We start from the raw sequence: 24,695 nt of genomic DNA, 5'->3' as shown, positions 1-24,695 counted from the left end.
TTAGACTAATTACAGGAGTTATAGTTACTTGTACATATTAATATAGCTTTTACATATTAATGATAATTTTGAAGTGGAACTGGATCCCTACCTTTTACTCTTCATGTGCTTCTATTCCTACATATTTTACATGACTAAGGATTAAAACATCACCTTGACATAATTGTAAGCATAATTTCACTCAACGTTTTCTCTCTACTTTTGTGTTTGCGATCAAATTGTTACTTCTCTTTCTCTCTCTCCCTTAGCTACACAGTAAGGATTTTTGAATGTATATTGTCATCTAAGGTAAGCTTTCATATGGTTCTTGCATATGAAGCTTATGTCTGTTTACACGTCATACAATGTCTGCCTAGTATGGCATGATTTTCATTATTTCACTTAATGAAAATGGTTTTTAAAATGAGTAGCATGATAGTTTTAATGCACAGAAAGCCAGATTTTTATAATAATTGCTTGTTACAGTAACTCCTCTTAGTAGTACATCCCACTACCTTCTAATAGTGCATGTTTCAATGGAAATTAACAGTGCACGAGTTAGCATGATTAATTAGCATGAATAAAATGCAAGCAATAAAGGAGCATTTTGCATTTACAGTTATTTTCATATAGGAACATACCTCTACATAAATGAAATATTTATTCCACAGTTAATTTCATTTAAGAATGAATGATTTGTATCACAACTTGCACTACATGAGTTGAAAAGATGCCAAAAAGCATGCTTTTTTTTTGGTCTGTATTGTGCATCTACCTAAGGTCGGGAGCGAAGAGTTCTGCAACAATGACGGTGTTAAATGAGAGAGCGCAGTCTCATAATCACTAGTAACTAATAGCACTTTAATTGGATAATCCTTGTGTTAATAAAGGTTACAAATTCCTGAAATCTGTACTCAGGACAAATGCTGTATGTGAGTATCAGCTCAGTTGTGCTTAGCTGAAGCATTCAGAGACAGTGATATCTTCACCTTGGCAATGTACTTTTGCTTTAAAGCTTTTGGTGTGTTCCAGAAAAGGCTCCGAAGGTAAGTGCAGTTATTAGTGGATGGTTTTGCAACTTGCAGAACAGAATACTCATGCCGATTTGTAAGAGGAATAGTAATGGTACGTAGCTTGCTTACAACAAATGCCACCCTTCGCCTTGAGAAAGGGCAGACTAATGTTTTAGCAAAATATTTATCTGTTTCACACTGTTCCTTCCAAATGTCCCTGGATTTCAATGAAATTAACAGAAATACCCACGTGTTTAGTTTCCATGACATTTTTTTCAATGGCATGAAACTTCACTCCTGATTCGGATTATTTATATTAAATTACTGCTTCCACATCAGTGGGATCTGGGGTGCCCTGGCTGGTGTGTTAGACACTATGTACATGTTTTTCTGGGCACGGAGAGAAATATTTTGTCTTGGATTGCTAAAATTTTTAAATGCTCTTCAAAAATCTTTTGCCTTGTCCCTTTTTCCAGAACACCAAAGAAAACACTGAGTACTTCCAATGGCTTTCTTATAAGCTCAGGTTTCTATTACAGCAGGGATTTAAATTAGGTTTGGTTCAGATTTTTACTCACGGTGTGGCTCAGCCACAGTCATAGAGCGCACAGACCTGAAAGGCTGGGAATGGTGCTTCGGTTACCTGTTCAGCGAATATTGACTCCAACCAACATAAAACCGGAAAATGGAAAGAAAAAAAGAAGAAGGAAAAAAAAAAGTTTAGTTTCATGGAAACAGGAAACTAAGTTTTGGCAGGGCTGGAGGAAACGCAGAATACAAGAGGCCCTTGTTTTGTGAGCTTGTGAGCATGGACGCTCGCTGCTGCAGCTGAGGAAGGTGCTGGCCACAAGTCTGGAGTAAGACTCCCCTACGGATCGGTGCAGGATCTCCCACAGCTTTGAGATCACATACCAATAGCTTCAAGCCCTGCAAAAACTCTGGAGTGTTAAGGGAGTAGGCACCTGGATCCGAGGTGATTACGTGTGGTCTATTTTTTATTCAAAAGCAAATCCAAAATCGTTCTTCAGACTTCCCCAGCAGATGAAAGTTTCGACTTTCATCATCTCTCTCTGGAATCTAAAGGCACCTATATCTAAAATCCTGGCTTTTTTTCATGAGATACTGTTTTACATATGTCATCCCACTTGTTATTATCAAGCAACATGGTAAATATTTTGCTAAATACTTATAAACCATTGTAAGACCCAACACTAGAATAATTTGAATGTCTCTGCATGTTTTCCACAACTCATCATAGTCAGGTGTTTTCTACATTGTTCCCTCTGAACTGACCTCCATCTCTGACTATACTTCACCCAGCCTGATGGAAATCCAGGAGGGTTATTTGAGGTGAAGCTTATCATAGACTATTGCATGGGGTGAGAGAAATGACTCAACATATGACGTCCTAGAAATGAAATTCACCCTGTGCAAGAGGACAGGGAAGTTCTGTATAGTACAGAACTCAAGTAATGGTTAATTCTTGTGCTGGACCTTTGAACAGGGCTGAATTTTATCACATCTCAAAATGAAGTATGCAATAAGGGCTGACTAAATCTTTGTCACTTACGCCAGAAAATAAAGGTACAAAGCTACTGCTCCAGGGACCTTCAACCTGAAGATTGTCTTATTCCTTCTCTGTAGGTGGGCTTTCGTTCTTCAGACTATTGATGGATGGAGTGCCTCCGCATATCATTGATTCATATATGCGTGAAGTACAGGCAGACAAAACTGAGGGGAAGTGAGAGTCCGTCCACAGTGTTTCCTCCCACTGCACTGGAAATCGGTAGCAGAATAATTACAGCATTTTAGTTCTTGCAATGACAGAACAAACGTGTGGTTGGGGAATTTTTTTCCTTTTTTTTGTTTCCTATTTGTTGTTTTGTTTTCCCTACCTGCTCTTACTGAAAAGAAAGAATACGCATGGATTGCTTTGGGGTTGAAATGAAATGAACTGAAGACAACACACGTTTTTTGTAATGTTCAGCTTTATTTTCTGTTTGATATTGTGTTCTGTTTTTTTAATGAGGAAAGAGGAGAAGCCGTGTAATAAACATGAGGAGGCAGTCAGTTTGTACTCGGTGGTAAAAAGCCTATCTTTCTCAGACTGAAAGTACATGGATTAGCCAGTAGCTGTGCAATAAGACCCTTGGAATACATACCTCTTTGATAATGTATCTTATTCACCTGAGAATTGTTTAACAGAATATGGTTTTACTGTAACGTAATTAATACATACGTACTTAATGATCATTTAAGCTGAACATACCTTCCTTTAGAAGTTTTGATTTCCTAAATCCGACCCATCAGTCTCTCAACTGGACTGAAACTGTTTTATTTAATGTACAATAAATATGAAGTGTTTAAGATCTATCAAGTTCTTGTTCACTATTTTTTTAGGGTTTTTTTCTGTCTCATCTTACCACATTTCTTGTTTAATTTCCACATGCTGCAAAGCAGGAACCTGCGCCCACCATATTGAGAGGAAAACAGTATCAGCAGTCACACCTAACCCAATGGGCTTACACTTCAAGAAACACGACACAGAATGTGAGTGAAGATAAATGCTATAGATACGTGCAGTTTTCTATCTATATGTTTTCAATCTATGTGCTTTCAATATATAAAATATTGTAAATGCCAATCACGACAGCTTTCATCATTCTGGATCTGCCCCCTTTCTCAGCAATTCATGGAGCTCTTGCAGGTATCACAGCAGCAAAGGGACTCAGACCATACCACTAATCAGTTTACCGTGCAAGGCAAAAATGCCTTAGGTAAGGTAAAATGGCTACATTACTTTTCCAGCTCTAGAACCTTTAGCCTCCAAGTATTTCAGGAGTGGGAGTGATTGTAAGTCTCCAGCAAACTCCGAAGCACGTGAGGCACAAGGTCACAAATAAGTTGGCCAGGCTGTCGATTCCCTGTTGCCCTGTCATTTATTTACCAGTTCTCACTCTGGCTGCATAGATAGCATAGGTTATGTGCTTACTGACTAATGATTGATCTTCAGTTATGGCTTATAAAGATAAAGGTCTACTTAGACCAGTAGTACATTACAAGATGGTTATGTGACGTCAGCATATTTTCAAACATCCAGCAGTCAGTAATTATGCAATAATAAAAAAATGGTTTACTATGAACCACCACTGCTGAACTGGTGTTTTTTCACTTCAATTACCACTTCTTTCCCCTCGGGGAGCTAAAAGAATTTTCTCACTTAATGTTCTGTAGATCTTACTCACTCCGAGATCCTTTTTCTTCCTTCCCTCCTTGCTATTTTTGTGATTTTTTCTGTGCTGCCATCTGTGCAAGGAAGCAATTCTCTGTTCCCGGGGATTCTGGACACCCCCCCCACAAACACACACACCTGCATTTCACCCCGCTCTTGCCAAAATCAGTTCTCTCCTACACATTCATTCACACCTACACATGAAAGAAGGCAACACATCTACTAAGAAGAAAATTCCATAAAGGATTAATAAATTCTCTTTATTCTGTATCTCACCAGTGAATCAGGACTCCCTTCATCTGTATTGAAGCACATAAGGTTGTAGGAGAGGGTCAGTTTGAATATATGCCATGCAGCATTTAAGCCCACAGCCCTCATTTAAAACCATATCAGTCTGCTGAGGTATATTATAGTCAGCACCAAAAGCTATAGTTATAACTTCAAGCTTATGCATCTGCATCTGCCTCCTCAGTCTTAATATACCACACATCATAACCTGAAAGCCAGCATAAATCTCAGCTTCTGTAGGCTCCCTGCTGAGCGAATTAGCTATTCTAATTTCTACCAGATGCCAGCAGTGTTAAAAGACAAGCTGAGCTAAGCTACTTTTCATGGTGTGAACGGTAAGCGTTATATTCGGATGCCCTTAATTCCTCCCTGGTTACGTTGCCCAGCATTTGCCATTGGCTGTCCCTGGGGCTGGAGATGCACCACGCCGATAGGAAGTACTGGGTATCGGCCCGTGGGTGGAATTGAGATGAGTGGGCATTACTGTGCTATAAATTCATACTCTAACTAGGCTGACTGGCCAAGCCTCCGGATCAAAAATTAATTGAAAATTACTTTGAGAGGAACGATAGGATGGGGTGAGATAGGAAAGGGATTTCTAGTAGATCTAAAACAGGCTGCAGAACCTTAAATAAAGAATAACAAAAGATAAAGTTTTGATTTATGATGATTTGTTTAATGGGATTCTCCAAGGATGGTGTTTGATAGGTGAAATAAAGTGACCGAAACCACAGAGCTAAGAAAATGCTCATAAAATCTGTAGTTAGTACCAGCTTGGGAGAATAAAGACATACCAAAGACAACAAAAACTACAAGCAAAACAACCTAGAGAGAAGAGCAGCAGCAGAACATCATGCTGTAGAAGATATGGCCCAATGCTTCCAAGAAGAAATTTCTCCTAAGTAGGCTCACATGGAATTTCCATAAGTTAGTAAACCTGAAAGAGATGTAGGAGTAACAGAAGGCAGCAAATAAAACCTGGTCACATGAGATAAAGTAACAGCAAAACTAGTGAAACTAGTAGTGCTTTTATGGCTCATGGTTGTGTTCCCTGATGTCTCATAACATGTGAAAACAGTTTAAGTCTTCAGCTAGTCGCATTATTCATCTCATCTGTTTGCTCTGTACACTCTCCATCAACTATTATGTGCTGAGGTTATAGTTCAGTAGCACCTTTAACAAGGGGTTTTTTTCCTGCACATTTTCACATATCTGTTAGGAATTTAGTATTTTTGAAAGCTCTGCCTTGGTGTTTAGTTTGACTTACACAGGTCAAAGAAAGTTATTACTTGGAATAAGGAGGCAGACCCAATCATGTACACACACACAGATACACACAAAGAAATAGAAGAATCAAAGTTAATTAAAAAAGGGGGTTATTTTTAAGAAAGCCAGAGGAAAATATCTTGTCTTCTCTTGGCTTGGTCTCCTCGCCCACAGAAGGGCATTTGGCATATAAACATTCCTGTTGTATAAATACAGATCCATTCTCAAATTGCTATATGTGGAGCTACGGGCATTGTAGTTACCTGTTTGCATTGAAAGATCATGGCCAATGCCAGCCCATTTTTCCCTCATTGAAAACAATCTCACAAATATAGAAAGGGGAAGAGAAAAAACACATGCAAATATTTTAAAGAATGCTCAGATTGGGATATATTGTTTATAAGAAGGTCTTTACTGAGAGTCAGAAATTTTAAAAAATATTTATTAAAAAAATGTTTCAAGCTTCCTGTACATCCTTTAAGGGAAGTATAATATTGTTACCTTTTACAGAGCAGTGTGTGTGCTTTATGAATACCTTTTGTTGCATTTTGAGATTCTGGAGCAAAAGGCATTCTATTTTAAGCACAGTGTATTTACTATCACTTGATTTTCATGGTCTGCTTTCCTGACTGACAAGTAAAGCTGCTGCTTTGCTGAAGCAGAGAGCATTTGGAAGCAAAACCGTACCCTGGATACTGAGGAAGCGCTGGAAGTCTAAACGCACTGGACTTTAAATTCTATGTTCTCTTGTTCTATGCTTTGTTGCTGGATATTTTTTTAATTAAAACAAACCCTTCCACAAGCTCAATAGTAGGAATTCTAGTGCTTCCTCTACTCATGTGGGCCTCACTTTTTACACCCCTTGCTTTCCCCTCCACTTCTTTTCCTAGTTTCTCTTCTTTTCCCCTTGGTATCACACAGAGCTTGAGCAATCTCTCCATAAATACCAGTACCATTATGTTCACGGACCACAGCAATGTACAGGGTATTAAAAGAAACGGCGTTTTTACCTTTTTCCAAACCCAGTGATTCCAGTGCACTGGGGATCTGGCTGGTTGTGAGTCCACCTGTCACGTTTCCCCTTTGCCATTCTCTAGCTGGCCGTTAATCTTTCTTTATTATGTTATGTATTACCCCCTCCTTTGCTGGCAGTTCCTCTCTTCTATGTTTTGGCCCCTAACCCCAATTGCCGTATCATACTATATTTAGTGATCTGTAAATGAAATCAGCTGATGAATGACATGGCACTTGGGATGCACATACCATGTCAAGAGATTTTGCAACCACCCTTTTGCATATGTCAAGCATTCCTGACCCTTGCAGTAGAGAAACCTACTCAAAAACATACTAACTTTATCTGATAAAGTGAATGGGCTGACTTTGAATAACAGGAAATGGTTCTGTCCAGGAAATTGTTGTGTCTGGCCAGAATGCTGCAGCCCCTGGCTCACAACTGAATAACTTGAAAAAGGATTCTGATTCTAAGAAGATGCCATTTGGTATGTAATACTCATTAGAGGTTGCATTTTACCCTTTCTACTTCATCTTTCATACAGCTACACAGTGCTCACCTTTCCTTGGCCACATTCAGAAACCACATACCTTCCTTGAGATTCAGGGATGCACCTTCACATGACCAATTACAATATTTGATGCGCCACAATTTCTGAAAAGGCATATTTGTTTTGAAGCGCCTTCTCTAGGCAGGTCAAGGAGGTAAACTAACGCCAAGTCCCGCGTAACACAGCACCCAGGTGCCCCATAACACCTCAGACCGCCGCTCCTGGGGCAGCAGGTCCCCTCCGGGTGGCAGAGGACCCCTTGGCTGACACAGCGGGGATCGCCTCCCTGCAGACATGGCTGCGGCGGCCTGCTGACCGCAGGGAGGTCGGCCGCTGCCCATGCTTTATGCCTTGCTCCGGCAAAAAGCCTCGCCGGCCACCTGCTGCGTGCACACCCCGCTGACAGGCCGTCAGCTGCACTGTAAAACGTGCCAAAGGAAAATAAGATGAATCAGGGAAATCACAAGGGAGAGGGGGATTCAACCCACCCCGCTCGCACGCAGCGGTGACGGGACGCGAGCGCTCGGGCCCACCGCACCAGGCCCCGGCACCGCCCGCGACTGCCCGCGGGCCTGGGGAAATGGCGGTAGGCGGGAAGCAGGCGGGACTGGCCCCCCCTGGGCGCAGCCCTTCGACGACCGAGGGCTCCCCCCGCCGCCAGGCGGGATACCCATCCATTCACGGCGGGGCTGGCGGAGCCGCCAGGGCCAGGGCAACCCGCCCAGAAACTGGGCCTTTGTTGCGGGGGAGGGACGGAGCCGCGCACCCGGCATGAAGGAACCAACAGCCGACCGGGGTGGAGGGCGTCCGCCCCGCGTTAGCTGTCGTAGGGGCGGGGGCTCCCATCCAGCAGAACCGCCGCTGGGCGTCGGCCTCTTCCGCCTCACGCCGCTGCCCTCAGCTCAGCCCCGCCCCGAGCGGCGGCAGCGGTCTGACCTCGGTCCTGTCCGGTGCGCAGCGAGCGGTGGTCCCCGCGGCGGGGCCGGCATGGCCGTGCTCTGGGCTCCGCCCGCGCCCCTCAGCCCGGCACAGCTGAAGCGCCTGGAGCAGCACCGCTACAGTGCGGCCGGGTGCTCGCTGCTGGAGCCGTGGCTGCAGCCCTACTGGGCTTGGCTGGTGGAGCAGGTCCCGCTGGGGCTGGCCCCCAACGCCATCACCCTGGGCGGCCTCCTGCTGAACTGCCTGACGGCGCTGCCGCTCATCGCCTGCTGCCCCAGCGCCACCGAGCAGGTACCGCCCGCCACGGCCCGCCGCCGCCTCTTGTTACAGCCTGACCCCTTTCCCTGCCCGCCACCGCCTCCTCCCGGCACGGTCTCCCCGCAGCCCGGCGGCCCTCCCCCGGCCTCCGCCCCGCGGGGCCCCCTTGCCCTCCCGCCCTGCGAGCGCCGGGAGCGGGTGCCGCAGCTCGGCCCCTGGGCGGCCCGGTGTGGGGGAGCCGCCCCGCTAACCCCTGGCAGTACCCGGAGCGCTCGGGCTGGTGCCCACCGCAGGGTGCGGTGCCCTGCCGCTTGCCGCTCCACCGCAGTAATATGCGCGGCCCTTCCCGTGGTAGGGAGGGCTAAGGTAGCACTGCGGGTTTGCCCTGAGAAATCAGGGGAGTGGTGATGCAGGGGTCACTTTTTGGGGTAGCAGGGGTCAAGCTGGAGATGAGTGTGAAGGTTTGAATGCCGAAATGCTGGGGGATCACAGGAGAGTTTTCAGTGAGCTCCTCTCTCCTCCTCAGCCCTTCGCTGACCAGAGGTCCCTGTGGGGAAAAGGCTTTGCCTGGGCGCTTGGCCTGTGCTGGGTGCTGTGGAGCAAGGGTGTAGCCGGGCTCGCTCTGGTGCGTGGGACCCCAGCCTCCTGTGGGGGCCATCTTACATCCCACATGTGTGCCTCTGCTTGGGCAGCTTGCTGGGAAGGAGACTTAACCTGTGTCAACTCCCTTCTTAAGAGGAGGGCTGTAACAGGGGGGCTGTGGAGGTGGACACAGCTGCCAGCCAGGAGAGAGCGTGGGATGTGCCCAGGAGCGGGGCAGAGCTGGCCATGAGGCATGGCTGATGCCACTTCAGCATTGCTTAGTTCAGAGTTGAGGTTCGGTTGTGTCGCAGATGTGTTAGCTGACAGTAGCTCAAATGCTTCCCGTTCTCGTGTGGGAAACGTTTAATTGCTTTAACTTCTGGAGGGAAAATAGGTTTGTTAACATGGGCTGATGCTGCTGTTGCTTAAACTGGATTGCCTACAGTTTGACAATTTAAGGAGCTCTGTCAGAGCTTCCCAGCCTGTTATGAGTTTCCCAGTGTAGAGTCTTCATGGTAGTTAGGGTGGGAAACATCAGGGGAAAATTGCTTTGTGTAGGTAGAATACCTTGAAGGGTGGCTGTTGTTTTTCTTGCGTTCTGATGGCGTTAAAGCCTAATGGCAGAGGTGGCGGTTGGTTGGATTTTTTAAATAACTTAGACATACTTTGAGTGTTCTTGTTGATGGAAAACCCCTTCTTTTTCTCTAGTGGCTTTGCCCTGTGTGTTAGCAGAGGTGTTTGTGGCAGACAAATCAGGCAGTTGATCAAAATTAAGTTTGCTTTGGTCTAACTAACCCTAATCACTTCCCTGATTTGCATCACCATGTAGAGGCACTCTGTGGTGTTGCGCAGTACGAGAAGGGAGGATAGAGATGCGAGTGAATGGTTGGAAACTGCAGGTTGTCTTCTAGTGGCACTTTCAGAATTAAAATGTTTGAACTGCCACATTTAGCTTAGTTTTGTGATGTAGATATCAATCATGTGCCAGCTATGTGTCTGGATGTTCATTTTAGCTTCTTCTCTTTGCTATTCAATAAAAAAAAAAAAGCAGAAAGTATATTTTAAGTTATTTTTCCCTTGACGACTCTTGTACAAAAAGAAAAAGGTGGTTTTGCAGACATCCAGGGAATTATTCCTTCCAGGAAAGCTTAGGTTGAGTTTTAGGAACTTTACTGTTGTTGGGTTTTTTTAATTGTGGAAGCTGAATTTTATAAGAACAATTTGGACTAAAGTTCCTTGTTCAGATATCAGTATATCCTTTATAAATATGTAGTGTAAAGCCAGACTCCTTATCCTGTTGGTTTTTATTGCCTCTGTGCTGTGAGAGTAGCCTTCCCTTTCTCTTGCTGCATCACTTAGGGCATAGTTATCTCTCTTGTTTTTGTTTAATGACTCAGTTTGTCTTCCACCTAAGATGTCATGGTTCTGGATGGCTTTTTTAAAGAGCTAAACTGTTGCAACACTAATAGGTGCTACAGGTACTGTTGTAATATCTACTTTGTACTTTTGACTTGGATGTGTAGGTTGGAAGGGCTAGGGGGAAGGTGGAACTGAAAATGATGTTGAAGGTGATTGAATCACAGACTTAAGTAATAGCATAGTGCACTTGAACATCACCGCTTTATACTGCCAAGCCACTGTTAATGAACAAGTCTAGATTACCTGATGGATTAACAAGGACTTGTTATATTCCCTTGGTGGAAGCGTAGGACTACTGGATGGAAAACTCGGATAAAATAACAAGCAAGTTTTGGTTTTAGGTGGGTTTTATTTTATGAGTTGGTTTGTGTGGTGGTTTGTTTTTTCCCCTAAGCAGTCTTAAGTGGGCTATTTCTATTAGTCCTTTATTGAAGACACTGAAGTCTTGATGTTTGTACAAACCATCCAAAACAAGTAAGACTGGTAGCTGAAATCCCTCGGAGAGTTGCTGCTAGTAGATGCTTAGAGATCTTTCCCCAACACACCCTTCCAGCTGCCAAAAGACTGTAGTTTAGAGGTGTCTCAGTGAGGGATTCTACTTGGGTTACGTGTTAGAACAGCAACTGATGGATCTATTTCCCCACAGACACCTTCCACCTCATGATTTTGCCTTTTGAATTATTTGGTTTGAACTTGTTTGTACTTTCAGCTTTCATTACGTCCTATTGCAGTGAATTTCACAATTTAATAATACTCCCCCCCCCCATGCAATTAATACCTAAAACTAATGCTGCCTTGTTCCCTCACTGTGTAGCCACTATTTCCTTATACGCTATTCTTTTTATCTTCATCAGCATCAGTAGCCACTAGAAGCCAGTTTGTAACAGACTAGCACAATATGTTTTGGCTTTATAAAATATTGCCTGCATCAGTAATGTCTCCTTGTCTAGTAGGAACATGGGTTGTATCACTGTATCCTGTAAATGCACATTTCAACATAAGCCTTCTTATTTGTAGCTAAGCCATTAGCAGGCCACACCCCTCAAGCGCTGTTGTAACTAAAATCCATGTGTGTAAATTTTTGTAGAGTATTTTTCCAGTTTCCTACCCTGTGTAACTTAGGACAGTAATCTATAGAAATAATATACAAGACTGCTACACCAGGTGTGACGGTGATGAGGACACTGCCTGCACATTTCATGTTCTCTGGAGGGTTGAAATGTCTTTTTTTGTTGTGACTGCAGGATCGGGGCGGGGGGGGGTGTTGTTGTTTTGAGGTTGTTTTTCTTTGGTAATAGTTAGAAAATATTTAGGAATTAAAAGTTTTGCTGACTTTAAGTATGAACGGTGTGTATTTGTTGCATTAGAATGTAAAAGGAGCACTTCTTAGGTGAGGATTTCCTTTTTATCCCCACCATTTGACAGTGAACTGTTTTGCTGTACTTCCAGCTGGCTTCTCTGAAGTAGCCAGAGTTACTTCATTAGGTTTTGCACGTGAATCTCTCGTTACCCCTTCCCATTCTGGGGAAAACTGACATGTTAACTTTTTCCTTGCATCAACACTAGGAAGAAAACTGCGTAAACATAATTCTGTACCTTTTTAAAAGGAGAAAAGAAACTCTGATCCTGCTGCTTTCATGGTTGCTCATGGAGGGCCCTACCTTTGGTAATCCTTTGAGCTCAGCCACAGGTGTCTCTAAAATACCATGGGAAGCTAGAATTTCAGGACAGAAGTTCATGCTAACAGTAATTTATTACTTTGTATTGAATTCATATTCATGAAGTAGTACAATTGTACATTGTGCTTTGTGCTGAACAGAAGTGAGGGAAATGATCCATGTTTTGGGGGAAAGAGGAAGAGAATCCAGTAAAAATGTCTCTGTTCTGGATCTGCTTCAGAGAGGGGCCATGTAAACTAGGGCAAAATTAGTAGCTGTGGATTGAGGAAGCAAGATTATGACTAAATGTGTTGAGTAATTAAGGGGGGTTGAATCTATAAAGACTGCAAAAGCTTGGACTGTTGAACTCTCTGGACTTGAGAGCTTTGCTTGAAATAAGTGGTAAGGGATCTCCTTGGTATGTGTAGTCTGCAGCTGTCCATGCTCTTTTGTGGGGTGGAATCACAGGAGCAGAAGAATAAGGACTGCTGTTCAACCTGCACTTTTTCCTGAAGGAGAGGCATGCCACACATACCTGTCAAACATAATATGCACATACTTTTGTTTTGACCTCTGGTTCAGTAGCTGACCAGACCTGCTGTACCAAATCTGCATGTGGCAAGTTTCTGGGGCTCTATCATCTTTCAGACATCCTTTTTAATTGAAGCAGAGAAGTGTTCCCCCTCCCTCCGTTTCCCCCAGGTTTGTGTTCTCTTCTAGTTCCGTGAGAATAGCATCTAGCTCTGGCCAAATAATACATTTGCTTGGACAGGATATAACTGGGCAGAGATAATAAACACCTCATCAGTGAAAAGCTGATGATTATTGGGAGCCTCCTGACCTTTCTGCTGAGTCTGTCAGCCATGTCAGGATTCTCAAATGCTTCCACTTCTCTAATTTGCAAATTACTTGGGTCCAGTGTGGGAAGCCGGCAGGGGACATCCCTGGATGGAGAGCCAGGCATGTGAGAAGGCGGAGGAGATGGCAGCTGTAGCTGTATTGAGAGAGTGGATAAACAGAGAATTCATGGTTATTAGGAACTTTGGAAACCTCTGTGCACCTTCAGTGATTTGGAAAACTATATTTTACCAATTAAAACATTAGAGCATTCATTTAATCTGCTAAATGCATAGTTAATCACAAGTGACCTTTGGTTCTTACCACTTTGGGTTAAATTTGAACTGACAGCCAAGGGATGAAATGCTCCAGATTGTGTTTCTAAGCTCTCTCAGACACCTGTTCTGTTCTTGCTAGGATCTTCTTCCCTTCTCCGCAACTGCGGGGATACAGATGCATCCGCTACAGGTGTTAATGGACACCAGTGATCCTTATTGAGAGGAGGATGAAAGCTCTCCCCCTCTTTCCAGATAGTCAAGGAGCAGAGTGTTTTAGTTTTGGAGTTGGGGGGACTGTTGCTTTGGTTTGTCCCAGCAGGAGCTAATGCAAACGGGCTTGGATCAGCAGTCTTAATGATTTCACCTGCACTGTAACTTGCAAGTCAACAAAAGCCATTTCTTTGTCAAAAAGATGTGATGAGAGGTTTGAGTTGAAACTGCTTTATCTATTTATTTTTACATTTAATGTGTTAAACTTGTTTGGAGGTAAGGTAAATGTAGACGGTGTTACCTTGAACAAGAATTCTTGCCTCATATTGTGTGGGTTATGGAAACTTTCATAAAGTGACTGCAGTAACCAGCATGCAAGCTTTCTGTTTTGGTTAGAATCGAGGCTGTATTTTATGGAGCTTGCATTTCAAAAGTTTGTGATAATACCAAGAATACAGCATAGAACACTACAGCTAATGTTAAAAAAAATGTGCCATAACAAGTTTCTGTTTCTGAGTGGTGTTTTAATTATGGAAATGATCCAGTTAAATAGGAAACTGCCCACGCTCTGGCATTTGACTTAATTGGTGATGTGCCCCACGCTGGGGCCGGGGGCAGGTGTTGAATGTAGAGTGAGTAAGGAATTTGACTAGCACTGAATGCAGTTTACTTTTGTCTGTAATATGGAGAACCCGATGATTTTAAAGCAAACTAAAATCGATTTCAGATATAGGTAGATAGTTGCATAAGGAGGGGAGCCTAATGCAAAAAAACCAGTGGTCCTGGACAGAATTACCAGGTGTGGCCTAGTTTACTTGCCAAAATTCAGGGATTAGCGTGATAAGTTTTGATAGATCTCAAGCTATCTTTTCAGCACAGTAAGGACCCCTCATAAAACACTGCAGATCACCTTTGCACTCCACAGTAGTAATATTGGTGGTAAAATTGGAAATGTCTTTAAAATACTACTTTAAACGACTACAGTGAAACCGGTAGTTTCTCCTAGCCTTTCTGCTCATAATGCTTTGTTCATAGGTCTGTGTCAGGAGCTGCCTTATTTGAGAAAACTTTATTGTATGGAGAATAACAGGTAATTCTGAAAAAGCCAGTATAGGTACTGTGGTAGCTTTAGTATATGGATTATATCACAAGTAAAATGATCTTACCTTCAACAGGGTCCTAACCATGCTTTTATGTTCTGAAATACCTGGGCAGCGGCTGACAGCTCTCTGTTTTGGAAAGGTGGAGAGCCAGAACGGGGCCGTTGCCTCCCTGCAGAACATCTGACCAAGCATGCCTGCGCCAGGAGAGGCCCTCGAGCTCGCTGTTCCCCCGTGTGGCTCCATCCGTGAACCCAGGGCAGCAGTGGGCTGCTCCTGTTGTCCACAGGCTCTGTCCTTCTTCATTAGAGGAGAGAAACTTTTTCAAGAGATGGCTAAGAAGTCACTCCCTGGTTTAACCCCATCCCCCAACACAAAATTCCTTTGTTTAACTGGACTAACAAGGGAGGAGAAACCTGAATAACTCGACTAATTCCATTGGTAAACATCAAACGTATTGCTGTCATCACTTGATCTGGATTTCTATAGTGTGATCTTTGCGGCGGTTATCGGATACCAGTGTGTTAGATGTGCATTGGCATGAAAATATCTATTCACCCTCTTCCACCTGCTGAAGGCTTCCAATGTGGTTGGTGATTACAATTCTTCTTAGTTTCTTTGGATTAAGGGGAAAGATGGCTTTGCCAGTTTTGAAGAGTTTTCTGAGTTTTCTAGATTTCTATGTACATACAAATCCAGACTTCTCACCTATACCTGGAGTCCCTAATTCTTTAACCGTCTTTTGCTTCAAAGCTGGGGGAGCAGCGGACCATTTGACTTTAAATGGTGGAATGTTGTATTAATGAAATCATCCAAATACTGGTTAGCTGGAAAATCATAAATTTGCTGACAATACTGTTTCCATATTAAAAGCACAAAACTAAGCAATAACACAAAAGTAAGCAATAACATAGTGTATCAGCCAGCCTTGAATACGTGAGGAAGTCTTAAGTAACAGCAAAAAAGCTGTTCAGAACTGAACGTCCCTTAAGCGTGCTGGTTCTTGGGAAGGATGTGTTTCGTGATCAGTCTAACTGGAGGCATAACTTTTTTTCTAACTCAAGTCAGTGAGTATACCAATGATGAGAAAATGGAATGTCTGGAGGAGCAGCTCACCTCAACTGCATTCTTCTTGCTGTCTGCTCCTGTCCTTGCCCATGAACTGATTGGCAACTGTCATTTTTCCTTTTTCCCCAGCAGTGACACTGGGTTTATATGAGTGTGGACAAATCTCAGCTCGCTGAGATTTGATCTGTTGCCTAAGTCTGGTTAATAGACTTTACCGAAGTAGATAATAGACATAATCATGTTGGTCTCTGTGCTGCAGGAGAGGAATTGCAGAGGTGTAGGGCCACAGCAGCAGTCCTTTACCTGGGAGTGGGAAAGGATTCAGCTCTGTGGCTGCCTGTGGCTGTTCACTTCTTTCACCTGCAAGTTCCATTTCTAGCATTTATACCTAACTTTGACTCTCTTTTCCTGAACAGCGCTTCTAAATGTTAAGGATACTGCTGGAAACTAGTCGAGACAAAAATGTTACCTGTACTTTGTTCAAAAGGTGTTATAAATAATTTTTACTAAAAACTAATTCCTAGACAGACATACTGACTGTGCGTATGGAAATACTGCTTTTGAAAGGTACTACTGTAGGACAGTTCCTTTGAACCTAAGACTGGTGTTAACGTAACTGATTCACAGCTTGTTTTGAAACTCTGATAGTCCATGTTAAGTAGATAGTTGTTCCTTCATATTTAGTGAATGACTTAATTTCTTCAAACCCCAGTCCAAAGTGTCTATGTAGTCAATTTTTGTATGTTGGAAAAAATCTTTCCCTAAAAGCTGAAGTCTTTATTTAGCAAAATGTAATGGGTTTTTTTTTTTATATATATATATATATGTATAAGTCTGAGCAAATCATCTAAGCGTCTATCACGTTAACTGCTGAGAACTTTAGTAAGTGCCTTGCTACTACTTTCTTTTTTAAAGATTAATTTTACTTTCATAACATTTTTCAGCACAAAGAATACAAATAATTATAGAAATGCTGTGGGTTTTAGGTGGAAAAATAAGTCAATTGATGCAGAAGAGAGGTTAACTTTTTTATTTTTTTAATTTTTTTTAAATAAATAGAAGGACCTGTGTTTCATTGGTGTATCTGGAGTAGTTCATTATAGTAGTTACTACAATTCATGTAGAAACTAGCACAAGGAATTTGGCTTGTCCATTAACTAAGTAACAAATAGCACAATGTACTATAGTTTTGTGCTGAACAATATTTTACCTTTAATGAAACAGATTATCAGCTAAGAAATTGGGAACTGCCTAGTGACCTTTTATGTAAATCTCTTTCAGGCACCTTCTTGGGCATACATCCTGGGAGCATTAGGACTTTTTATCTACCAGTCCCTGGATGCCATTGATGGGAAGCAAGCCAGAAGAACAAACAGTAGTTCTCCTCTAGGAGAACTCTTTGATCATGGTTGCGACTCTATTTCCACAGGTAGACTTAACCTACTGTTACCCATCTGAGTTTTAAGAGTTACCTGTTTTCAAGAGGAGCTGATTAATCACATACTTGTTGAAGTTGGAAAGGGACCCCGGAGATCATCTAGTCCAACCCCCTGCTCAGAGCAGGGTCAGCATGTTCCCTTCTTTTAGGACGACTTCACCATCTCCTGGTCTCTGCAGCCAAGGCTGTCCCTGACCGGGATCAGGGAGGATATTTCAGAAATACCTTTGACAGATGTTAGGTAACATGCGTGCTGCTCTTACTTACTGTGCATCTTCATGTACAGTGTTCTTCGAACGAGCTAGATGGTGAACAAAGAATTCCATAAGAGCATGCTTAGAGATTCTTTACTATACATAGCCTGTGTTTTCCAGTGGGGTACAGGTGATACCTAATAAAGGATTTTAAGGACCTAAAAGACTGACGTTGGCATGTGAAACCAAGGATTCTGCTTTAGGAGTGAAGTGCCAAAACACCAGTTTGGTAATAGGGCATCCAGCCTGGCACTTAGGAGAAGGATAATTTGTATTCTTTAGAAGAATGAGTTTAAAAAAAGTTGACTTGGAACCCTTAAAAGGTAAGCCTTGCTCAGTTTTACTTTCCTGAACTTAGCTGCTGTTGGTGGCAATGCTTGTATGTCTATAAAAGCTTAATGGCTGAAACATTTGATATGTTCTTCATGGCTCACTTCCTAGAGAAGGGACAATGACCACTGTAGGCTAGGAGGCGGGGCCCTCGCTTGGGAGGAGTCCTGTGTTTTGGTGTCTCCTGCCAGGACTGTCTCTGAGGTTAGCTACTCAGTAAAGTATCAGTCATGCCATTACTTTGTTATAGTGATGTAAAATGCCTTGTGTTTTTTGGTTTTTTTTTTTTTAATTAACTGCAAGCAAAAAGGGCATCCGACTAACATGTTCATTTCTGCTTTTCAGTTTTTGTTGTCCTTGGATCCTGCATAGCAATCCGACTAGGAACAAATCCTGACTGGTTGTTTTTCTGTTGTTTTGTGGGACTGTTCATGTTCTATTCTGCTCACTGGCAGACATATGTATCAGGCATTCTAAGGTTTGGAAAGTAAGTAGGTGTCTTTAGAAGTACATGTGGCTCAATGTCTGAGACTACTCCGTTTCTTCTTGGTTTTTTTCCCTGCTTTCTTTTCCTCTCACCTTCTTCCTCATCTCCCTTCCACCCTAGCAGACTTGTGTTTTACCTGGCAAGAACTTTAAAACTCTGCATAGTACTGAGCAGAGGACTTGTTCTTTTAGCAGCTGATTTTAGCTGTATATGCTTTGTTTGCATGCGTTTGGCTCTTTTGTCTGTGGATTTGTTCTCAGAACCCATACAAGCACCATGCAGGCTCAGGCCAGAGAGGTCTTGCCTGCAGTATAAATAAGTGCTCTGTGTAGGAGTAGGGATACAGTACCTCCCTTCATAACCTCCCAGCCACAGAATACTCTTAGCCCAGGGGACTGTGAAGCACATGCATTTTTAGAGAAGTTCCCCTGCTAATGGGTTTCCCTTCCATAGACATCTTCAGTCTTCATTTGAACAAACTCTCTGCATCCATTGCATCCTTTGGCAAGGAGTTCCACAGAGCTATGGCAGTGCTTGGAGAGTTACCCCAGGTTTATGTAGGGGCTTTGCTTTTAATCTGGCTCATACTGGCTTTGATGTCCTTTAGGTTTTGTGTTAGATCACAGTTCTAGAGATTGCTGTGATGCTGTTCATGACAGTAGAAATTTCTTCTGTTCTCACTGCAGTGTAGGAAAAAGAGTCATGGCATTCATGTAGAAGATAACAATTTCCATTTCACTAGTAATGGCGTGGGGATTGCTGCACCCTCCCACAGCTGTGGTGGTGTCGTGGCTTTTTTCTGGTTTTAAGCAGAGCTGCACTTTAGTAATGACTTTTGAAAAGAGGAAAAGATCAGAGAATTCCGCAGCAGCAAAATTGGAACTGTGTGATAGATGAAGGCTATCCTTCTGCTACTCCTAGTCACTTGCTAAGTCACCTGCTTATAGCCCTACTTAGCTCTGGCCTGTAAGAAACACCTTAGCAAATCTGAGCATCGCTGGGTGCACAGGCTAGTGATCAGCTATCCTTGCACACTGTTGGAAGTCTGTACCAAAACAAAGTGGTCTCTGTAGTAGTGCTGAGAGCTCTTTTTTTATTTCCTGATAAAGCATTTTACCACACAAACTATAACTCTTCTACCTGCCTACCCCTCCTGCTTTTTTTTTTAAGGAGATCTTGTGCTGCAAACAAAAATAGATGCTTTAGAGTGATGGCTGCAATAGGATAATTTCCGTACATGACAGTGGACTACACTGAAGGGAGATGGGCTATGCTATGAGCTCTGGGGTTCTGCATACATGATTACTTTTCTGTGCCTTTGCATAAAATTGAGAATCATTTCCCTCCATCAAGAAGGCACTGAAACTCCTATATCACATAAAAATTTCTTCGTTAAAAACTTAATGGCTTCTACATAAATATAGTGATAGTGCATAGTACAAGCAGTTCAGAATGGCCTGGTGTTCCATGCTTTCATTTGAAGTTAAGTAGACACAAATTTTTTCTGAAATAGCTTCTTTCTGTTTAGTGAGAACAGGTCAGAGTTCTTTTGAGGCTCGGAATTTAATTCTCTTCAGCAGAGATGAGAGTCTAAATGGAGGCATTAGTTTATTGCTCTAAATATGATAATACATAACAACATGGACGGAAGCTTTTACCGATGCTGTTCCTGAATTAGCAGCACTTGATTTTTGAAGTCAAATGACAGCTGAGGGAGGCCTAGTGCTGATGGCCAGGAAGGACCAGAGCAGCTGGGTACTGTCCCGCTGTCAGGTTATGTAGAATACTGCACAGTGTCTGATTAAAATCTTTGGACTCTGATTTGGGCTGTGTTGCAACCAACAGTCTGAGCCTCTGTAAAATTAAGTACCAAACTTTGGCACATATAATGACTCAACTTCAAGTTCGAGTCTCTGTCTGCCAACAGCAAATGCAGTACAGCTTAGAAATCTAGGTTTTAATAGTACAGAGTGCAAACTCTGAACACTTGCTTATGGGTGATTTGTGTGACGTAACCGACAAGCTCGGTGTGCAGCTACAGCAATGACTGGGCAGATGTGATGCTTCATTGCTGGCAGAGGGAAAAGCCTGCTCCCAGCAGTGCTGTCTGGTTTCCCCCTGCACAGACTCTGTCACTTCAAGACAATTCTTGAAAACGTACATAAAAACGTACACAAGGCTAGCAAGTTGAACTGGTTCACCATACAGTCTGATGAGTAGAAGTGAGGGAGCACAACAGCGTAGGAAGGAGAGGACTACCCATTCCGACGGCTTTCAGCAGCGACGAGGACCTCAGCTTAGCATCTAGTTGCAGCTTAAATTTTGGCTCTTCTAAGACTAAGAGTCTGAAGTTTGTGGTGAAACTTAGTGTATTTTATCACTGTCTTTCCAATGAAAGAAGAGAGTTTAATGTTACTGTGATTATCAAGATCAGATAAATGTTTTCCATTAGCCAAGAGTTGATTCCTATCTCCCTTTAAAAAGACAGTTTCCTGTGCAGACAGTTCATGTGCTAAGCAAGTAATGATACATGTTAACTTTGGTCATAATACCTTAAAACAGCAAATTCACTCTAACTGCTTAAAGAAATGTTGCATTTTAAACATCCGTTGTCACTGCTTCAGTACAAAGATCCGGTACCTGTCTCAAAACCTTTGGTGGCATAAAAGGTACCTTAGATGTGCACACTTACTTATTTTAAAGCTTTATTCAAAGTATTGATTCTTTCTCTTGAGCCTCTGCTTAACTTTTTTTTTAATATATTCAGATCTTCTCAAAACATTTCAGCAATCAAATACAGTAATAAAGAGTTGGCTATCTCATCTTGAGAACCAAAAAGGTAGAATCCAGAGCCTAGACTTTATGGGGCATACAAGGCCCCCTATTTTAAGAATGTTTTTATGGAAAAAAGCAAGATATCAATTACACATGCTCTGAAACAGGACAGATGCTTAGCCATCCGCTGACTCAGTCCTCAAAATACTGCCCTTACATTTTGCAGGCTGTATCTGTCAAGTTTTCATGATATGATGGCTTAAAGAAATCCCTTCTGTCCCAGCCTGCATGGTCAGTACTTCTATATAATATGCTTTTAATGGAAATGTTTGATTGCATTTACTATGAGCTTGCCTTAAAGTTTGTTTTGATTTTTGCACAGCAACAAGTCTGTAAATTTATACAAAATTCTCAAATAGCCAACAATGTATTCATTAAAGATTGACCCCCATTAAAATTATATGTAGCTTGTTTTAGATAAGGAGTATAGGTTTATTTTTAAATCTGAACCAAAGATGTGTGCCTCCATATAGAGTACCTTTCTCAGTCAAGGAAAATCATATTCGATATATATTAATTTAAGTACTTTAAAGGAGATAATTGAAAGTCACTGATTTTTTTTATTTCCCCACTCGCCCGGCTGACACTTCCAGCAAAAAGAGCTTTTCTTTAACTAAATCTCCCTTTTTTTCCCTTCATAGAGTTGATGTAACTGAAGTTCAGATTGCCATAACAGTGCTGCTCTTGATATCTGCATGTGGTGGATCAGCAATATGGGACTATAAGGTAAGTGTATTAAGTATTCGGAGTTCCGGTTGAGTATTCAGTTCCTGTTGAGCGTTCATAGTTCCTATGGTATTTGAAGCTATCCTGAGCATCAACACCTACTAGTTGCCTGATGTTCTGTTTTAGCTTATCATACAAACATAGATTATTTTTATGTTGTAGTTAACTTAGATATAACAGTGCGACTTCCTGTGCACAAATTTAGAGCTATGTAGAGGAAAAAAGACCCCATCTGCCACATATAAACTTCTGATCTGGAGCTAATACTCTGCAGATACTTAAGCTTTAACAAATAGTTTTTGTTCTAGTTTTATTTCTTTTGTATATTTTATTGTAAGACTTACATTTGTGTTCAGTGAAATTATTTATGGGATACTTTATTTTAAAATGTAAAGATTAAATGCTTCACTTTAACAAAACCATGGGATGAAGTTAGGGCTTTTTTGGTTAAGAAATCCATATTTACATGCCAACTGTTAAAAATCAGTACATCTCCATTATGTCAGAGCTGACATAAATGTAAATATCTGTATCTAAAGAATGTTTTCCATCCAACAGCATTTCCCCATCTCTGGCTTTTACTCTGATCTTTAAAGATGCACTTTAGTGGACGGGATCAGAAGAATGTTAGACTAACATCTTCATCCTTTACTCAGAAATGTATAGTTCTGCTTGGTTACAGCACATGGAAGAGCTGAGACCATTCCATGCTATTGATAACCAATGCAAATTAATCTAAATATACACCTCCATGTAATTTAAATTCATGAGCAATTAAGAAATGTTTAGCTAAACTTTGTTTCCTTTTCCCATCCTGCAAGATGTTTTTGTTCTATTTTCAAACAGCTTATTTTCATGTTGGAAAATAAAGTGCATTAGACTTCAATTATGATTGATTTTTTCTTCAGTATTAAAATCTGTGGTAGTAATGCTGTATCTCAAATCAATCTATATTCAAAAATATAGTCAATGGTTTCAATTTATTACTACTACTTTTTTTTTTTAAATCCTCTGCTGCCTTCGGAAGTTCCCTTGAAACTGCAATTGATTCAGAAAGGTAACTGTTTAATTAAAATTTGTATCTGGAGACTATTCTAAATGCAAAGATACGGCATAACATAACACGTACCAAAACACAAAGCAGGCAGATGGTGTTTGTGTTTCCTGTGGTTCGCTATTGTGTTACCTAGTGAAAGAGAAGGAACTGTCCTCCCCTTTCCCATGCCTTGGTGATGCAGTAGTCCGTGTCAAGTTTTTTGCTTACGTAGTAAAAATATTCGAAGCACATCATAAAGACAAACACAGTAAGATCAGCTGAATTTCAGGACCAGAACTCAGTACTCAAAAGTCAAGTTTAAACATTACAAAAGAAATTCGTTGTCTCCTTAGGAAACAAATTCCAAACACTGTACTCCTGAGCTTGTTCTTGGGACAGCGAGAGTTCAAATAAAACAACTGCTTAGTAGGCATCAGTAGCTTTTTTTAATCACTTTTTTTAAAAAAAAAGTATTATTCTTAACTTTTAATATCTTTCTCTTGTTTTTCCTGCTAAGGTCCCTGTGGTGGGCTTAGAACTCAAGTTCATTGCAGTTTTGGGCATATTGTGTGGAACGGCACTTTCTTTTTTCAATTACTTCCGTGTCATCTTTGGTGGAGGGGTTGGAAAGAATGGATCTACAATAGCAGTAAGTTGCTTTAAAAACATGAATGAGGTTTGAATAATTTAGGTCCATAATTTATTGGATTTCAGATGATCATAAGGGTTTTATCTGTTTAAGCATTTAAGCAGACAAGCATATGAGTGTTGGATGGCTAAAGCAAAGACTTTGTTATCTACCTTTTCTCTCCCTGTTACTGAATTTCTTCTATGAGAGAAACCAGCAATGAATTTTCTTACAAAATTTATTAGTGGTCACTGCAAAGGATATGAGTAGCATTGGCATAATGCTAACGGACTTTCCCTGAGTTTTGACAACTCTGGTTTTGTTTAATGGGATTTGCAATATGTATAAAATCTGGACCTTACTGTGTGACAACTGAAGCCCAAGACAAATTTTCTGTCGATTTGTATTTCAGGGAACAAGTGTTCTTTCACCAGGCCTGCACATTGGACTACTTATCGTATTAGCTGTTATGATCTATAAAAAGTCTACAACTCAGCTGTTTGAAAAACATTCTTGCCTGTATGTCTTGACATTTGGATTTGTGAATGCTAAAATCTCACAGAAGTTGGTGGTAAGGAATCTTGTTTCAGTCCTAAACCTCCTAAAACTAAACTGGTTCTTGGCTTAACGCTTGCTGGATCAGCAGGCACTGCAAGTTTTACTGTTCTGCTCTGCCAGTTTCATGATGGCCAAGACACTGAACTAGACTCAGGCTCCTACAGAGAGATTATATATGACACCGATGCAAACACATAGTTATTGTTGAATGTATTGGTTAGAACTCTGTTTAACTTAGTCCCAGAAATACACTGTCTGTCTGTAACATCATAACTGTGGTCCCTCAAGCCCTACTAATGGTGCTGTGACTTCAGATTTATTTATCTGAAATAGGAATTTACTTTAATTGTTAAAATGAAGAGATGAACTTTTCTATCTTTATCTCTTTTGTAATTAAAAACCTCATCAATGGATTAAAAAAAAATAAAATCTGCCTTAACTACATATTTGCTAACAACAGTAATCCAGCCAGCTGGTTTTTACCAGTAATCTTTCTTCTTCTCTTGGTCATCCTGTAAAGTGTCTCTGTGTGTACATCACTAGCTGTACTAAACAGGGAAAACAAGTCTTGTCACCTAGGCAGAAGCCTAGTTTCTAGTTAGCTTTTGGCTAAGTAAAGCCAAAATTTTCAAGTTAAGACTTGTAAACAACATTTCAAGTGAATAGTAAAATTCATTTTCAGTAATACATTTGCATACTCTTACCCTTCAAATA

General features: G+C 41.6%; 2 protein-coding genes across 8 annotated transcripts in view; both read left to right on the top strand.

Moving 5' to 3' along the window:
• Positions 1-3,365, top strand: part of MYBPC1 (myosin binding protein C1) — a 78,473-nt gene extending 75,108 nt beyond the window's left edge. For 4 of the 5 annotated variants that reach the window (XM_075755051.1, XM_075755036.1, XM_075755062.1 and 1 more), the window contains 2 exons: positions 249-288; positions 2,637-3,365. In XM_075755051.1, the coding sequence (XP_075611166.1) occupies positions 249-259 (11 nt within the window). In that variant the 3' untranslated portion in view covers positions 260-288; positions 2,637-3,365. The remainder of the gene's footprint in view (positions 1-248; positions 289-2,636) is intronic. The other variant, XM_075755072.1, reaches the window with a different exon arrangement.
• Positions 3,366-8,096: 4,731 nt separating this feature from the next.
• The window catches only part of CHPT1 (choline phosphotransferase 1), a 21,909-nt gene continuing 5,310 nt past the window's right edge, over positions 8,097-24,695 (top strand). For all 3 annotated transcript variants that reach the window (XM_075755125.1, XM_075755141.1, XM_075755134.1), the window contains exons 1-6: positions 8,097-8,570; positions 16,971-17,118; positions 18,057-18,198; positions 21,675-21,759; positions 23,313-23,444; positions 23,836-23,994. In XM_075755125.1, coding sequence (XP_075611240.1) covers positions 8,112-8,570; positions 16,971-17,118; positions 18,057-18,198; positions 21,675-21,759; positions 23,313-23,444; positions 23,836-23,994 — 1,125 coding nt within the window. In that variant the 5' untranslated portion in view covers positions 8,097-8,111. The remainder of the gene's footprint in view (positions 8,571-16,970; positions 17,119-18,056; positions 18,199-21,674; positions 21,760-23,312; positions 23,445-23,835; positions 23,995-24,695) is intronic.

This window comes from Balearica regulorum, chromosome 1 (genome assembly GCF_011004875.1).
Source record: "Balearica regulorum gibbericeps isolate bBalReg1 chromosome 1, bBalReg1.pri, whole genome shotgun sequence".
NCBI lineage: Eukaryota > Metazoa > Chordata > Aves > Gruiformes > Gruidae > Balearica > Balearica regulorum.
The sequence above is the reverse complement of the archived record's forward strand: the minus strand, read 5'-3'. Positions and strand labels throughout refer to the sequence as shown.